General features: G+C 38.9%; 7 protein-coding genes across 7 annotated transcripts; 3 read left to right on the top strand and 4 right to left on the bottom strand.

The window, feature by feature from the left end:
- Nucleotides 1-46: 46 nt before the first annotated feature.
- Nucleotides 47-2,113, bottom strand: JH06_1593 (phosphatidylinositol 3-kinase; the record flags this gene model as incomplete). The annotated part of the gene is given in 12 exon segments (XM_014672828.1): nucleotides 47-150; nucleotides 179-765; nucleotides 797-936; nucleotides 967-1,102; nucleotides 1,132-1,196; nucleotides 1,290-1,436; nucleotides 1,466-1,518; nucleotides 1,537-1,623; nucleotides 1,653-1,773; nucleotides 1,804-1,900; nucleotides 1,936-2,048; nucleotides 2,072-2,113. The coding sequence occupies 12 exon segments, from the start codon at nucleotides 2,111-2,113 to the stop codon at nucleotides 47-49; spliced, it is 1,692 nt and encodes a 563-aa protein (XP_014528314.1).
- Nucleotides 2,114-2,496: 383 nt separating this feature from the next.
- Nucleotides 2,497-3,410, top strand: JH06_1592 (hypothetical protein; the record flags this gene model as incomplete). The annotated part of the gene is made up of 6 exons (XM_014672827.1): nucleotides 2,497-2,618; nucleotides 2,647-2,799; nucleotides 2,831-2,947; nucleotides 2,977-3,133; nucleotides 3,164-3,229; nucleotides 3,261-3,410. 6 exons carry the CDS (start codon nucleotides 2,497-2,499, stop codon nucleotides 3,408-3,410), a joined length of 765 nt encoding a protein of 254 aa, XP_014528313.1.
- Nucleotides 3,411-3,471: 61 nt separating this feature from the next.
- On the top strand, nucleotides 3,472-5,673 carry JH06_1591 (capsular polysaccharide biosynthesis protein; the record flags this gene model as incomplete). Its single annotated transcript, XM_014672826.1, has 4 exons — nucleotides 3,472-4,049; nucleotides 4,079-4,403; nucleotides 4,434-5,172; nucleotides 5,228-5,673. The coding sequence occupies 4 exons, from the start codon at nucleotides 3,472-3,474 to the stop codon at nucleotides 5,671-5,673; spliced, it is 2,088 nt and encodes a 695-aa protein (XP_014528312.1).
- Nucleotides 5,674-8,458: 2,785 nt separating this feature from the next.
- Nucleotides 8,459-9,743, bottom strand: JH06_1590 (recombinase; the record flags this gene model as incomplete). The annotated part of the gene is made up of 3 exons (XM_014672825.1): nucleotides 8,459-9,258; nucleotides 9,289-9,587; nucleotides 9,619-9,743. 3 exons carry the CDS (start codon nucleotides 9,741-9,743, stop codon nucleotides 8,459-8,461), a joined length of 1,224 nt encoding a protein of 407 aa, XP_014528311.1.
- A 751-nt stretch (nucleotides 9,744-10,494) lies between these two features.
- On the top strand, nucleotides 10,495-11,834 carry JH06_1589 (hypothetical protein; the record flags this gene model as incomplete). Its single annotated transcript, XM_014672824.1, is given in 8 exon segments — nucleotides 10,495-10,585; nucleotides 10,616-10,808; nucleotides 10,838-10,996; nucleotides 11,049-11,157; nucleotides 11,173-11,387; nucleotides 11,423-11,496; nucleotides 11,527-11,657; nucleotides 11,688-11,834. The coding sequence occupies 8 exon segments, from the start codon at nucleotides 10,495-10,497 to the stop codon at nucleotides 11,832-11,834; spliced, it is 1,119 nt and encodes a 372-aa protein (XP_014528310.1).
- Nucleotides 11,835-12,068: 234 nt separating this feature from the next.
- Nucleotides 12,069-14,901, bottom strand: JH06_1588 (importin subunit beta-1-like protein; the record flags this gene model as incomplete). The annotated part of the gene is made up of 9 exons (XM_014672823.1): nucleotides 12,069-12,791; nucleotides 12,823-12,918; nucleotides 12,948-13,082; nucleotides 13,113-13,388; nucleotides 13,419-13,720; nucleotides 13,750-14,515; nucleotides 14,547-14,624; nucleotides 14,660-14,823; nucleotides 14,862-14,901. The coding sequence occupies 9 exons, from the start codon at nucleotides 14,899-14,901 to the stop codon at nucleotides 12,069-12,071; spliced, it is 2,580 nt and encodes an 859-aa protein (XP_014528309.1).
- Nucleotides 14,902-15,519: 618 nt separating this feature from the next.
- Nucleotides 15,520-17,605, bottom strand: JH06_1587 (hypothetical protein; the record flags this gene model as incomplete). The annotated part of the gene is made up of 13 exons (XM_014672822.1): nucleotides 15,520-15,581; nucleotides 15,611-15,688; nucleotides 15,718-15,789; nucleotides 15,821-15,910; nucleotides 15,941-16,204; nucleotides 16,234-16,314; nucleotides 16,344-16,415; nucleotides 16,444-16,533; nucleotides 16,564-16,827; nucleotides 16,858-16,935; nucleotides 16,965-17,036; nucleotides 17,068-17,157; nucleotides 17,188-17,605. 13 exons carry the CDS (start codon nucleotides 17,603-17,605, stop codon nucleotides 15,520-15,522), a joined length of 1,731 nt encoding a protein of 576 aa, XP_014528308.1.
- Nucleotides 17,606-17,637: the final 32 nt, after the last annotated feature.

The raw sequence follows: 17,637 nt of genomic DNA, 5'->3' as shown, positions 1-17,637 counted from the left end.
CGTTTACTCAATGCAAAAATCTGGATGGTTATTGGAATGACAAAAATCATACCATTTCCGTACACTGCTTTTCTTTCATGAGTTCTTCATAAACAGTAGGCTGATTCTCCTTCAGATAGTTCAAGAAACACATCTCCATTTGAATAAAGCCTATATCACAATCGCCATTCATATCTACTCTCATTCCTTTGTGACTCTTCCTCTGTGTCTTGATTTGTCTCCACATGAATATAGTTCAAACATAATGAAGCTAATGAACGATGAATGGAGCATCGTGTACAAATGAACTTCAACAGAGGTGACTGTGGGACAAACACTTGATGTTGAACGGTCTCTGTGACTTCTTCTTCAATCACTTCTGGTTCACCAGCTTCAGGAACAAGATCAATTGAATCTGATACAGCCTCCAGCTCGGTGGTTACAGTGGGAGTTGTTACTTGCTTCTCTAATCGCACCATATGCTTCACTTGCTCCTCTTGGATCTCACAGCGACAAGGCAATTGCTCATATCGTAATGCCTGAACTAGTTGAAGGAGATACAACTGGAGATCCTCATCACTCAGCTGGCGATCTAATTGCTCTACAGCATAGGCTCGCACAGTAGGATGCGGCATTCGCTTGGACAATAGCTGTAACGCGTCCTCCACACATAACTCAGGCCACTGTTCTAACATTGCCACAGCCTGTGCTGCTTCTGTAGGGTCCGTCAGATCCATACTGCAAAGTATTTTGGGTAAGGCATGACGCATTCCTGACAATACATGCCTACTTATCATTCCTTCTCTCTCATCCTTACCGATAGGTCCAGATCAGAGTTCGATCTTCATCCTTCAAGTCTTCTGGTAGTACAGTGTTCAGCAAACGAAGCAAATACATGCGTTCTTCATTAGTTGGTTTGTTCTCAACACTGTAATATCTACGTCCTGCCTCTTTCATCTATTTGTGATTATAGTTGATAATTCTTACCATATTGAACTTGATATCGACAGGATTTGTTACAGCTACCTCTCCGTCATAATACACAGAATCAAAATCATTCCACATTGTCGCTGAATCTGGCATTTCTGCACTCTTATTATAGTCCAGAATACAAGCATTAACCCTATAATCATATAATAGATACATTACTACAATGCCAATCGATCTTGTCGCATCACATCATGGTGATATCTATTCATGACTCCAGCAGTTTTACACTACTCAATATTCTCATATGTCATATCACCATAGATTGGCAACCTAAACAGCATTTCCAAACAAATGTCATTTCCATGATTCTCATGAACTACTAAACATGTAGACGTAGTAACAATGATACCTTCATTCATGGTATTGGGAACAGGAGGAAGCGAGAATTTGCGATTGTACAATTTGCGTCCAAGAGCCTCTAAGAACCGTTTTTTGTAAGCAATGCTATCTGTGGTAACTTCACTGATCTGCCATTCATTAGAAACACTTCACCTACCCGACCTTCAGTAATCGTAGATAACCACTCGCATTGATTGGAACTTATCCTTACTATACATCATCTTCTACCACAAATTCCACAATTCGTATCCTCCCACTTCAAGTATGGATCAATCTCCATATATCCACAATCAGGAGGAATTGTATAGATGTTTTCTACATTACAAGCACCTCCCATACGTTACTCGTCAATGCATTAAAGAAACGCACCTTCTGATTTCCTTGACGTAACTGTTTACTCTCATCAAAAAGACAGTACGACGTCTCTGCAAACGGCTTCATATTGTTATCCAAGAGAGTTAGCACCTATCCATCATTTCGTTCATTTTTCCTCACAATGTAAGTATCCAAAGGACAATCACAATAACGAACAGGGAATACCATTCCATCGGTGACAGTAAAGAAATCTTTATTCGATCGAGTGAATTGACATCTACAGATAAAAGGATTACACCAACTAGATCCTACGAAGCAGCAGTATTGTGTAGAGGAGTTCCTCTGGAGCAAAGAGTACCTAACATGAAGATACCCTCCTCTCCTGTTGACTCATAGATTGGATAGAAAAGCGTTAATCCAGTGAGCTACCAAATTACACACATTCTACAAGATCTACTTCAATTGGATCCTTATTCTCTGAAAACCGCATAAGGAAATAGATTAATCTATGTTTGACAGAGAATGAATGTAGATTTACGAAGAAATCGGCATTCATGTTTTCCTTTATCCATATGCCAGAATGATCTAATTCCCGTTCTCTCGTATCATGTGTTTTGTGTTGTGAAAAAGGATTATGGTTCGTCGAAGCACTCTTCCGAAGATTCAAGAGAATGTTCGAGCTGGAATTATGATGAAAGACGCTTGATGTACATTTCCAATTTGAAATTACAAATGGCTTTATTGACATTGGTACAAACACGACTTGAAGAATTACGAAGTATATTGCGATCAAGTTGGAAGAATGCAATCATCGAAATAAAATTATTTCATCCAGGGAACGAATCATTCATTCTTTGATATCGTCGAGATACAATGTCCAATACTGATGGCGATGCTACTCTGGCTGATAAGGCCTTTGATGTAGCTGGAAAGGCCGCAAAGGGAGTTGCTAGCGGTTTTAAGAAGGCTACAAACGCTGCTGCAGATAAGTCGGAGTTTTTTGAACACTGTTTATGTGTGTAGAATCAGTGCTGCTTCTGGATCAACTCTAATCAAGATAATGAGATATGGGGACATTGTCCTTGGTGTTCTGCTTATTCTATGTTATCCTATCGATATGATCACTGGTTCGATTCAAATGAACACTACTACGATCTTTATGATGGTTTATTGCATGTACTATGTGGATCTTGGGCTTTATTGTTAGATTGTTTTCTGTGATGTTGATCTATTTCGAAATGGGACTAGGAAAGTATGAAGAGTTTATTAGGAAGTATTTCGGTTTTATGTACTCCTATATGGGACGAACCATTTTTACTCTCTTGTATTGTTTTATTTGAATGATTAGTGTAGTGCTGTCGCTATGGTTTTTGGAAGGGGGAAGGGAAAGAGTCTTCCTCTCCTGAACATTATCATTGGTATTATTGGCATTGTGCTTTGCATTTTCAACTGCTTTGTTGTGTGTAAGCATCCTTCTTTCCAGAAGGGAGGTGAGTTTTACAGTAATGGAGTAGGATCCTTACATTTGCTTTGATCATAGGCTGAAGCTGCTTCTGAGCCTGTTGCAAAGAAGCAAACAGAGAGTAAGAAGGAGAAGAAGGCTCCTGTATGGCATCTGTATTGGTGTTAATATATAGGCGTATGAGGCTAATCCTTTCGAATCCTCTTCGGATGACGACATTCCAGCTGCATCTGTCCCTGGAGAGAAGAAATCAAAGAAGGCGCGAGCTTCGAATAAGAAGCGCGAAGAGAACCCCTTCGAGGACGACAATCCTTTTGATGATTAAGAGGATATTGTGCTATTTTGTTTAATGTTTCTTTGACGAAGGGTTGTTTTTGCTTTGGGTTATGAAAGGATTCCAGCTATGGTGCCATGTCCTTTTACTTGGTATTCTAGCTGTGTATGGAAGTTTACAGATTTGCTACTCTTTTCACTTAAATTTTCTATCTAATCATGTATTACAATATGTATATTCAACGTATGGTATTAGTATAGATAATAAGTATAGGGGTGTTGATTTTGGAACAGAAGAGGAATTGACTGATTCTGCTATTGAAATGTCTACTACTCCTAGCTCTACACCTGTATTTCCTACCTTGAATGTCAAAAGGAGTGGTTCTATTTCTCCATCGCGACGATCTAAGAAGAGGAAATTACCGAAACGACATATTTTCCGTTCAGAAATATCATCTGAAAAATTGGATCCATCTATCGAGCGAATCAATGAGGTTCATTATGAACCTCTTTTCTTCAGTGTTCCACCTGTAAAGGATGTAGTTTTTACAAAAGAAGGATTAGTTAACACGGTCCGAAATCGAATTGACTTTCGGAAGTTGGATTGGTTTGAACAGTTCCAATATTACCGCGAACTTCTTAGTTCTCAATTGCCAATGAATGAGACAGCTAATGTGCAATGGTGGAAAGAGTGAGACTAAATCCTTTAATTTACTATAGATCGAATGGAGAGACAGATGGATCTTACACTGTAAATTATGCTCTTCTTACTAACGCGTGTATATTGCCTCCTGGCAATCAAATTCAAGTCTTTGGATCTAAGGGTCAATCTGTTGCATTGAATGCTCGAAAGATAACGCATACACCCGATTTCTATTTTTCTCCAATCGAGTCGATGAATGAAGACTTATCGCCATCACGACTTCATACCAATGGGAACCATACTGCTGTATTCCGACCACGTAGTTTTAGTAATATCTATCACTTTCTTGAAGGATCAAGTCAGATGATCCGTTTGGCTCTTCATCCCGAATCATTCCCTCCTGTATCTATTCAATGAGATTTTGAAGCCTAGATTTCGCATATTGTGATGTCAAGTCAACGAGGAGTGCAATACACAAAATGGTGCGGTTTTATGGAATACATATATCTCGACCTCTTTTCTAGTTCACGTCGTCCTCAAATCCATTTTGTGCGTGATTCGTTACTGAAGCCTAATGTTCCATTCTGTGATTCTCTTCTTGTGGTGTTTCGGAATTGGGATTCGGATGGTGCAGGCAACTTCATACCGGAACCTCTAGGTGTGGATATGATTCGTGCAGCCGCATATAAGAGAGCAGGAGTGCAGCCGAAAATGAAATCTCCAACTGATCAATTATCAATGCTTCAAATTCGTCGAGTGAATAAGCGTCGTGTATTGAATGAAGAAGAATTGTATCAGACTCTTCAAGAACGCTTTTCAGATACAATTGCTATCGAATACAAGGTCCTTGAAAATGAATCAGCAGTGGATCAGGTGAAACGGTTTATGGCACTAGACATCTTAGTTGCAGCACATGGAGCTGGATTGACAAATACTATCTTCATGTTACCTAATTCATATTTGATTGAACTCATGCCACCTTATTGGTACCTGGCGTGTTATCGACGCCTCTCAGAGAATGCGAATCTGGGATATGTGTTGATTCGTTCTATAGGGAAGAAAGGACCTCAATGTGATAAAGATCCTTCTTCTGTGATCTGTCAGCGTGCGGGAATCCGAGATCGGGATTTCAATGTGACAATACCAAAAGTGGTGAAAGCAGTTGAAAATAGTGTTTCCTTTGTAAGAGGGAAGAAATACAAATTTTGACTGGTGTTTGTTCATAGTATTGTTGATGAGTGATGCTGCAATCGATCGTGAGAATGCCAATTTGATGCAAATTGTCCAGCGTTCTCAAGGAGAAGTTGAATCGATTGAAAGACGTCTGAATGAACTGAAAGTGCGACTACAAGAAAAGAAAAGGGAAATTCCTACTCTTCAGCAAGAGCTATCGGAATGCAAAAAAGTTTGCCAAAATGTGGAGGAGGAAGCATCATTGGAGATTGAGCGTCTCATTCCCAAGAGATATGTTTTTGTTCTGTCAAATGAGCTCATAAAGGTCGATTCGGAATTTGCTGCGACATTCCTTCGCAGTTGTAAGCATTCAGATAAGTCGTTTCGGACATTGGAACTTCCAAAATCAATTGTCGATGACTATAATATTTCAAACGGATCAAAAGGGGATGCTGCTGGTTGTGTAATAATCTTCTGCTTCCTCTTATCTAGTAGGTAAATCCTAGCGTGGCTATAAAGAATCTGCAACAATTTCTTTGTAAGATGTGTGATTCTCAAGTATCTTCGGAGTCTATCACTTCTCTTCGTTTTCCATATGATCCAGACACAATTGGTATCTATAGTTATCGTATTTATCAGTTATCCCTTTGATCTTCAGATAAAGCCGAAATGAAAGAGTTACCTTCGATTCCAGCAGAAATGGAACAAGGATCTATGGACATGGAGAATGAAGATTTCATCTCTCTTACGTTCCATCCTGAATCCTCCACATCAGATATTCTTCTTGATATGGTCATTGGTATACTTAGCAAGCAGGTAACAAAACAGAAACATATTAAACGTATCTTTCATCAACCAATTCCATTGTTGTCACAGTACAACGTAAGCGATGCTATCCAATTTGTAAAACGATCATTGGAAATGAACCAATGTGATACGATATCATGGATTGTTTATCTGAAGTTATTCTTGGCACTTGGGATTGATTTACGTTGTTCTTCGTTTTTCCATCAATTCTAGGTGTTTCTACAATTACTACGTTATTTGATACTGCTATTGAGTGTGCAGATCAACCTATAGTGGCTTGCTGGTATGTAATCAACACTGTGATTCTGACTGGTTGTGAAGAGGTTGTATATCACAAATACTATCAGAAACTCATTCAGTTGATGCAAACTAGCAATGAAAACAACGATTTGGTTCATCTGATTAGTTAGGATGATAGGTAGAAATCGCTCCTATTTCTGGACTGTTGTTTGATGTTGAAAAGTCGTATTTCTCTCCCTTTACTACCATCTGAGTTTGCAGAACACTCTATAACTCCTCTCATCCAATCACGAATTCATCAAGTATATCATTCCAAATCATACTCTCTTCCTTCCTATCTTTCAGCCTCTTGTCCTATACTACAGAGGTATCAGAATCTAATGGATCGATATTTGCATCAATCTGATACTGGCAGTGATGTCACTCTTAGTGATGATTGTCAGTCGTTTCTCAATGAATTCAGTAACTATCAATCCTTTCCTAAGGTTACCGAAATCATCTGTACTTGTGGAATTCCAGGAATCCGACATCTTCCGTACATCTTCCTTGTTGATTTCCTTATTCATCGCTCCTTCCCCTTGTTATTTCAAGCTTGTCTTCAGCCTTCACAGTGGTTATTACTACGAATTCAGCAACAACGTGACCATTTTAGAGCAGATGGAGATGTACTTCTGGACCCGTATTGGGTGTTTGAACTATGTATTGAGACTATAGAAGTTTGTGTTGATGAGTTGTTGAAGGTTGGGAGTCGAAACGAGAATGAAGTTGCAGAATTGCGATCCCAAAGTTTTTCTACTGTGATACAGATGGTCAAGGACTACAGAAAACAAAACTTCTTCATATTTACGGATTTTACTCCTCTTCCTGTCTCTTTGCGATTTGGAAAACTCTTTCTAGATCGTCATTATGACTTCATTCCTTCATTGTCTCATATTTCTTTCAATTTGTTGTGGATGGTCCCACTTGCAATTCCTTCCTTTCTTACCACAGAAATTGAGGTGAATTCTGATCTCGTTCAAGTTCACAAGAATCTAAAATTATTCTTGAAATATCTCTTTAGAAGTCCTTTTCTATGTTCTGAAGATTTGTTTTGGATGCAGATTGTGTGCATATTGACATCAGCATTGGATTTGTATTATAATAGTTACGAAGCAATGGAAACGAGTTTAAATGACTGTGTTAGTGTTTTTCGAAGTGATCCATTAATGCTGAGTTGGTATGTGCTATTTGTCACAAGTTTGAAAGGAATTCGCCCTAGTCCAGACTTTGCGAAGAAATTGGAAACAGAATGGATGGGAAGGGAATTGTATTTAAAACGAGAGATGATTCGTTTGGTTGTTTGTACAAACACAAGATTGAATGACTTCAATTGGTTGAGGTGTTTGGAAATCAATGGTATAGGATGAGCAGAATAAAATCATAGAGGCTACAAAGATCCATTGAGCGATACCAGCCATATTGTAGGTTAGATGGGCCTACGAATCAACTTCTTCCTTCTTCCTTACGTTGCTTCCAGAGAAATTACTAGCTGGATGAAAGATCACAGAGGCAATTAGCGAGAGGATCATTCCACCAAGACCGATTTCCTTGAAAAGGATGGAAGATCGTCTGTAGTGATGGTCCTTCACATGGCGAATGAAGAAACAAACGATAGTAGCATGAATGAGAGTCAATAAAAATAGAACCACTGCCGAACCTTGATGAACAATACTCCAGATGGTTTCTTTCGCATCTTCCTAAATATAACAATGGCCTCAAGAACTGTACGTCCAAAATATCCTCTTGAAGTGGAATTATGGCTTGAATGGTGAGGAAGAGAGGACAAAGGGATGCAAGAATGGCTGCAGCACGAAGCCACTTTCCCGAAAATCCGTCGTACTGACTTCAATTGAAAAAGAAAGAAATGATTACATTCCACAGGAGAGAAACGAATACTTCTGGATATACAAAAAGGCGATCTGATAACATATAGCACCACCGGTGAAACAAATAGCATAAACGATATGTTCAGGCATCTTGTAACCGAGAAATGAGATTGGAGGGAAGATAAACCAATCTGGCAAGTGGCCAGACAATTTTGTTATGATAAAACAGGCGACAAAGCCAATGACACATAATGCTGAACCTATGTACGGTAAGTATCTACAATCATCAGTTGAACAGAAGTATACACAATCGAATGGGGAGTCTCTTTCTTAGTTTCCATACGAAGGAAAAGATGATCCAACAAACACTCATTATTCAACTGTTTCGCTAATTTCCTCCTTCACAGAACCAGATACGTTCCAATCCTCTACATGATTTGCAGCAGCCATCGTCGCATTAGATTCTCTCTCGTCCTTCCATTTCTGACGCAATTCCTTCTCCAATTCGTCACAGAGGTCCTGATTCTGTTCTAAATACAACTTCGCTTTCGGTCGTCCTTGAGCAATGTTCGTTCCATCTCGGCTAATCCATGCACCACTTTGCTCTAAAAGCCCCTCAGCAATCGACAAATCTAGAATTTCTCCAACATGTGAGATGCCCGTTCCAAACATCATATCGAAATTCGCAACACGGAAAGGAGGAGCTAATTTATTCTTTACAATCTTAACAGTGGTTTCATAACCGATTACTTCATCATCCTTCTTGATCGCAGCCTTTCGGCGAATATCCATTCGAACGGAACTATAGAACTTCAGTGCATTTCCTCCAGGAGTTACCTCCGGATTCCCAAACAGAACTCCCACTTTCTGTCGAATCTGGTTAATGAAGATTATCAGACAGTTGGATTTAGAGAGACTTCCTGTCAGCTTACGCAATGCTTGACTCATCAATCTCGCCTGTAGTGCCATGTGAGCATCACCCATTGCTCCTTCGACTTCTGCTTTCGGGACTAAAGCAGCTACACTATCCACAACGATCATATCCATAGCTCCACTACGGACGAGAGAGTCAGCTATCTCAAGAGCTTGCTCACCACTGTCGGGTTGACTGATATATAAATCATCAATGTTGACACCAATGTTGGATGCATAGATGGGATCTAATGCATGCTCTAGTTGTGACAATGGGAAAGAAAATCAACCAGCATCAATGAAAGTACAAGTGCCACCTGTCTTCTGCAATTGAGCAACTGTATGCAAGGCTAGAGTAGTTTTACCGCTGCTTTCGGGACCATAGATTTCGACAACACGTCCTCGAGGGAGACCACCGATACCTAATGCACGATCGATGGTGAGGGATCCAGTACTAATCACTGGGACGTCCAGCTTCTCTCTAGATCCTAGCTTCATTACTGATCCCTTGCCGAATTGAGTTTCCAGCTGTTTGATAGCGTTTTTTAGGGCAAGTTCCTTGGCATCTGAAGGATCCACTGTCTTTCTACTACAGGAATCAAACGATATCAACCTCATACGTCGAAGACTTAAATCGACGAAAAAGAGTGCATCCTGATGCTGCAGCACATTTACATATATTGACGGGCTCAGACCGAATGTATCGGGTGCAAGAAAGGATTCTAGAGTATACACGAGTTTGCATTCGGAAAAAGTAAAAGAAGCGGGAGATAGAGAATCCATTATACTTTCCATGTATGATAAGGAGTAATGAAGGGGAAGAAATGTACACTTGACGATGCTGTTTTTGAACTTTCTGCAGGTATGAATGACTAGATGGTTGGATCGTAGCCTTGTTAAACTATATGGATAAAGATGGTAACATGTAATTAAACGAAATAAATGATAATGAAGTAGTAACGGTTTTCAGTTGATGCGTGATAAATGTGATAGATCAACACAGTTTCTTTATGGTTGGACAGTTGAAATTGATTTAATGATAGCAAAACTTGTTTTGTCGCAACTTAAATGGAAAGGAATATCTCAAGATAATACTCGTATTCTATTTCCTCGGATCAAAGATGCTCTTCTTTATTATCTGCAGTTTCAGGGACTGGACGATGTCGTTGACATTGTATCCTTCTCTACCAATTCTTATCTAGATGTGTGAGAGATCTCTAGAAATGATGGATGAAGATGTTGGATATTCTTCCATGTTCATGTGCTTTCGATTGTTCATGAATAGCTATCCAAACGAGCAACTGAATATTCAGTTCATAACAGAGTTATTAACTCACTTTGTTCTGATAAATGAATATGATGCCATTTCTCGTTCATTCCTTGTTCGTGTAACATCTTGTCTATCTATTCCATACTCAACATTATTGTCATTAGAACGATCCTTATTAACCTATCTTTGCATCGCATCCAGTAATAAAGGCAAAAACACTTGGGAGATGGAAGAAGCGGCTAAGAAGGTGTCTGTAAAAGGAAAATGGTTGAAAATCGGAGCAGCAGCTATGGCAGGATCCCTCATAGTATTTGCAGGTCCTGTCTTACTTCTGTTGTAATCACTAGCACCAGTTCTCCTTCCTGCAGCTGGAGCTCTTCTTCAAACACTAAGCGGAATGGCAGCTGTGATTGGAGGAGGTACTGTGATCACTACAGCTCTAGTTAGTGCATTGTCGGCGACTTCCACATTCCTTGCTTCTTCTGCAGGTCTCACTGTCTTCTCAGCTGGATTATTAGCTGGAGGAGCTGGATATGCAGGGTATGCAGTCATTCGTATGTGAGAGATAGGAACAAGATGAAACGACGATTAAGTTCTGAAGTAGATGCCACAATCGTGGATGTGAATGACTTAAAAGAGTCTCAGGATACAGTTGAATGTGACACATATGATGTGATATTTATAAATGGATTCTTATCATGTAATGAAACCACCATTCAATGTTGGGGGTTTCATCCTTGTAATGAATGGTATGATTCAATAACTAATAATGATTGAAAGGATGAAGAATTCATTTGATGGAGGTCATTGTTACTTGGTTGATTGGGAATCTGAGCTTCTTACAAATCTCTCCACTCTTTTTATGGATACTGCCGTTCGTGCTTCAATGGTTCATCATTCATAGATCCAATCACTTTCTCATTCTCTTCTCTCTCGCTATATCAATGCTCTGTTGTTAAGAGGCACTTTTGTATTTTCTGGAACACTATTTGTATTGTATCCAATCTCTTTTCTGGATAATACGTGGTCTGTTATTCGACAGAAGGCTGAAGTTCTGGGTACAGTGATTGCTGATCAATTTCTCGAATCTAAGGAGAATCGACCAATGAGTCTTGTAGCGTAATAATGGTATTAATGTACTATGATAGATATAGCACGGGATGTATAGTGATTATATCGATTCTGAAGCGGTTGGTAGAAAAGAGGCGAATAGGATTAATTCAAGATGGTAGGTCTGGATGTGATGATGGACTAGTAGTGGTTTTGTTAGGATGTCCAGCATCAACTGATAAAGAGCTGTGGATGTCTCTGCGACAAGTTGTGAGTGGTCGTTTAGTGAATGGATATAGTAAGAACGATGGAATATTGTGTTATTTGCATCGTATTGAAGTAATATTTGTGATTTAGGACTATGATTAGTCAGGCGTTATTTCAGTTGCTGGATTGAAGGAGATTGAGGTAGATGGAGTGGAGAATGTGAATGTATCTCATCTTGTGAAGTCACATTTTGATTATAAGAAGGAATTGCGTAGTATTCTTCAGTATATTCGATATAATTCGAATTGATCGTGACTTCATTATGTTTGTTTTCATAGAACAACGAATATGTTACAAACAAAACTAGTCTTACTTCAAGATTGCTCACAACGAACAGTTGTGATATGAATAACCCAATAGAACAAGAACAACTATCATATTTCACTCCAAAATGACTTCATATTAACTACTAAGAAACAGAAAGGTGAAAAGATAAATATGACATATGACGTTGATGTGAATTGAATGAAAGAAAAGAGCAGTTTACCACGAAATGTATTCATGTCTCATCACACGCTGTAGTGTATCTCGACAGTCTGTAGCTGCTGTAGTACATTCATCTCCATTACTCACAGCACGGACCAACAGACTATCAAAACAAGGAGTATTCAGGATTGTCGTTGCTACTGTTGCACCCATCGAAATACCCAAATCTCGCAACATGTACACACAAGCCTTAATCAATTGTGTACTGGCAGCATTCCACACTACGATTCGACCTACAAACGCAATAATTGGCGCGAGTGAAGCCTCCATAATACCATGACACTTATTCGCACATTCACTTAAAGCATCCCACAGATCCACCACAGAGCAGAATAATCGATCTAACCATTCCATACCCTCCTCATCAGCGATTGACTCCACAGGATAGTTGGCAGCATCCAGAGCTAACTTCATCACATTCTCCACATGGTACAGACAGTAATCACTCAGTTCCCAGAAGATATCAGAGAGACAGATAAAGAGATCAGGCTTAATATCACGCTCCACATCAGCATTCTGGAGGGATTCAATGAGAGATTTCAACAAATCATCGCGCATCGCTAAAATGGGATTGAAGATCTGAAGCTTCTGATCGGCAGTTAACTCATCCATATTACCAACAGTGTGAAGGATGTCACCAAGGCAAGTAATGGCACTACGACATGTATGAACATCATTCGGTGTTTTGATTGCGTTAACAATGAATGGAAGAAGATGAGACTACTGATCAGAGAATCAAATCAAGACATACAATAAACACCAGAGATTGAGAGGGTACAGAAGCTACTAGACCCGAGAAGAGTAAGATTCCTTGTGTATGAGCCGACGTGTTGTCACTGCTAAGAACCTAGAATCAATTGAATGTGACAGACTTACTTTATAACTGATCTCAGCCAACATATTAACATAACTAGAGATACGAAGTCCCAGTCGCTGAACGAGACTTACAAGAACAATGCAATAGAATCGCTGAAGATGATAACGTTCATCTTGATCACCTTCCGTACTTGTCTAGACATCAGAGAGACATCCTACTCCTACCAGAGACGTCTTACACTTCTCAATAACAAACTGTAAGAACGATTCAAGGAGATTCTCACAGTCCATAGCACAGCATCCAATTAAACTCATTAAAGCATAAGCAGCATTCTCACGTAGCTGGTTATTCGCGACTCCAATCTTTTCTGAGCAATTCAAAAGTTTCTGAAGTAATGATTGGTAATAAGATGAAATTAGATTGGATTCTTGATTAGGCTGAGCGATATAATCACAAATATACGAAATAGCAAGAGCAGCATGTTGGCTTACACGGGGTTCCTACTCATGAGTTCATTCAGTCATTTCAACCATATCCAGTGCATCAATTAGCACTTGAAGCAATTGTTGGGTCTGTGATGCTGGGACACTTGGTAAATGACTCTCACAAATCTGACTCATGGCCCAAGCAGCCGAATCTCTCACTGCAATACAGCTTCCAGAGATAATGAGAGGGAGAAGAATGGAACAAGCTTCAGCCACCAATCCCGAAATATACGAGGGATCAGGACCATGTAACAGACAGCCGAAGATCATTAAGGAGGCTTCCTGTAGATGCCAATTGGAACTGTTGATATTGGTTGAAACGAAGGGCCACACAATCGACACGACATCTATCTAATTACATCATCACCAATCATACCATTCTTCAGTACCTCACAAAAGGCGGCTAAGCAGGTAGCTGCTGCCATTGGAACTGTCATAGTCTCTCCGTCATCTTCTTCATGTTGCTTCGTCATTGCTATGCACAAGACCTCCACCAGATCTGCGCCACAATTTGCCGCCAAATTCAAACAGGTCTCCTTATTATCGATTCGCATCTTCTCGACCACAGCAAGAGTTTCAAGTGAAAAACAAGCCTGAATGGCGACTTCAGAAACACTAGTAATTGCTGATTTGCAGATGTTGTAAAACGAAGGGAAAAAAGGAGTCAAGACGTCATAAAACAGCTCAAAGACTGCATTCAGACAAATTATAGCATGTGTTTGTACTTCCAGACTGGCATCTTGACAACAACTGTAGATCGCTTCCATTACTCGTGTACACTGTTCTGGAGACTGCATAAATACACCGGCAAAGTCTAAGGCTACGTTGAGAGCTTGAATGGCTTCATCTCGGAGAGCCGTCGGAATTGAACTTTGGAGACAATACAGGAGCATTAGAAGAATCGACGCACTCATAGAATCGTTAATGGAATCAGGATCCAGATCCTCACAAATGTAACGGATAGCTTCGATGCAGGCAGATTTTGTTTCCAAACGAACAGAAGGATCCTGGACAATACAGTTTAAGTCGTCAAAGAGACTGTCCCATAGACCAATAGGAACTTCAATTTTCGCAATAGCAGACACAGCAGATGCAGCTGCATTTCGAACAGGAAAGGAATCATCATTTAAACACGAAATCATCTACAGATGAGCAAATCATCTCTACTCTTACCGCTGTCTTCACTTGTGATCGAACCCCTGGGTCTAAGTTATTCCAAGCCATTTGTTTTTCCTTAAGAATAGGTCCACTCTAACACATCAGCCAGACAAATAGAAAAGGTTTACGAGACTGGAAATTGCTCTTTTAAAGAGAATTCCTGCCATCTGACGAACAGAAGTTGGTTTGGTTGTGTCTACTAACACTTCCATCATAGACATAACAAACTTGGAAAAGTCAGTATTCATTACACTGGCAAGTTGATTCTCAGCAATTTGACGCTGCTCATTATCTAAACTCCATAAGCCTTGTTCGATCACCACTTCCTACCAGCTGTGGAAAATTGAGCTAATAAACTTCCAAAATCCATTTTCAATTCGCTCACTTTGCAGACAGATAACACTTTGGATGGGATGGTTGGTAGTCAACTGTACAGTGATTCGTTTATATGATAATTATAATGAAGTGAAATCAGCAATTATCTCGATAATTTTCAACATATCACAACAATAAACTATAGGAATCATGAATAATTGTGTTTTCCATGATTCTGAAGCTTGTATTGGTCATCTTCATGATGGAGAGATTGATTGTCTGCAGTCTATTCATTGGATGGAATCAACTAGGGAAGCAATGAAATACTGCTAGCACATAATACTTCGTTCTTTCATACCTCTGTATGAGTACTTACTCAAATATGTTTCGCGATTCTCTGTTTCAACAATTGGTTCACTATCTTTTCTTTTCTACAGACATGGCATCTCCCTTCACCAATCATGTTTACTTGTTGCCATGATATTCTATTTCTTAGTTGGTTTGGAATAGTATGTATCAGAAGGTGGTGTTGTGTCATCACTGAATTTGAAAGAAGAGACGTAAGAAGTTCAGTATCGTGCTTGTGATCTATTCACTATCTATCTATTACAAAAGTATAGGATAAACTGTTGTTAATGACAAAGAGTGCGAATTCATCAATAATATGTTGTTTCTAGTCCGAATTCTGGAAACTGGTATTCTTCTGTTGAATGTATTGATCAAGAGAGTCAGCATCTCAATCATTAGAAAGCAAGCAATCATACTGGAACAGACCAATTCTTTCACATCCTTAAATGCATAATAATCCATCTTTATTCCATGTTCCTTCAGTGCTTGCATATCTAATTCAAATTCAATCATCAATCATCACTCTCCAATATCACTTTGCCTATATAACAGAAATTGTTACCAGCTCCTTTGATCAGTGATAGAGAAGGAAGATCTGATCAATCAATCATCATTATGATTCATACTCCTCATTATCAATACATTCGAGTCAGTGGTATCAGTACTACCTTGAAGAGCTGCTACCTGAAGAGTGATGGATTGAAGTTGATCCAGATCTCATTCATCATTCATCCAATCACTCATACTCTCAAATACTATTGAGTGACAATTATGGAATGCATAAGGGCCCATTTCAAGAGTTTTAAGAGAAGGAAGATTGGAGAGAGTGAATAATTCCTTGTCCCCTTTTACGTTTCCCTGAATCACAATGGATTCAACAGAAGTAGAAATCTGATTCATTTGACTGGTCTCTGATATCCACAATGAGGATGGATCAAGAGACAATAAGTGTTCAGAAGGAGTTATATTACGATTATTGAAGGTAATGTAGTATTCAAGAGCATCAGCATCTCAATCATTAGCAATCAATCAATCATACTGGAACAGAGCAGTTCTTTCACTTCACAAAAGGTGTCATCTCCGTTTATCTGTATCCCATCTTGAGTGAGTGATGGAATGTCTAATTCAAATTCAGTCATCAGTCAGTACCCTCCAATATCACTTTGCCTATATAACAGAAATTGTTCTCATATCCTTTGAATGTAGTAAGAGAAGGAAGATCTCATCAATCAATCATTATGATTCATACTCCTCATTATCAATACATTCGATTCAACAGTATCTTCATCACCTTCAAAAGCATATGATCCAAGTTTGATGGATTGAAGTTGAATAAGATCTCATTCATCATTCACCCAATCACTCATACTCTCAAATACTATCGAATGACACTCATAGAATGAGAGACATCCCATTTCAAGAGTTTTAAGAGAAGGAAGATTGGAGAGAGTGAAAAATATCTCGTCCTCTTCTCCTACACCTTCTTGAATCACAATGGATTCAACAGAAGTAGAAATCTGATTCATTTGACTGGTCTCTGATATCCACAATGAGGATGGATAAAGAGACAATAAGTGTTCAGAAGGAGTCATATTACTATTGACAGTGATGTAGTATTCAAGAGAATCAGCATCTCAATCATTAGCAATTCATTCAATCATACTGGAACAGAGCAGTTCTTTCACTTCACCAAATGCATTATAGGTTAACTGAATCCCTTCTGAAGTGAGTGATGGAATGTCTAATTCAAATTCAGTCATCAATCATCACTCTCCAATATCACCGTGAATATATCACCGAAATTGTCACCATCTCCTTTGATCAGTGATAGAGAAGGAAGATCTGATCAATCAATCATCATTATCATTCATACTCTTCATTATCAATACATTCGTTTCAGTAACATCTTCATCGCCCGTAAGAGTAGATGATCCAAGAGTAATGGATTGAAGTCGAATCAGATCTCATTCATCATTCATTCAATCATTTATACTCTCAAATACTATTGTTTGACTATAAAATGATTCATCATCCAATTGAATGGATATGAGTGAAGGAAGATTCTTCAATTCAAATGATTCATACCAATAGAATGAATCCTCTCCAATTTGTATTAGTCTCAGTTGATCACAATTCATTATCACAAACTGCCCAACTTCTTTAGTGATCTCGTCGAGATAGAAACTATCGCTTCCAATGATGATAGTCTCCAATTCATTCAATCCATCAATCTCAAATCGAGTCACTTTCTCAAAACAATCATCTCCAATCTCAATTCGTTTCAATGATATCAATGAATTGTTCAGTATCAATGATGATATATCAGGTCGATTGAAATGATCAGCAATAATCAGAGATTCAATACAACTAGTAACAATCAATTCAGAATCATCAATCCATTTCATTCTCATATCATCATTAACATCAATAACAACATCATCTT

This window comes from Blastocystis sp. subtype 4 (assembly GCF_000743755.1).
Source record: "Blastocystis sp. subtype 4 strain WR1 chromosome Unknown seqid_0072, whole genome shotgun sequence".
NCBI classification, from domain to species: Eukaryota; class Bigyra; order Opalinata; family Blastocystidae; genus Blastocystis; species Blastocystis sp. subtype 4.
This window is presented reverse-complemented; position numbering and strand designations above follow the sequence as displayed.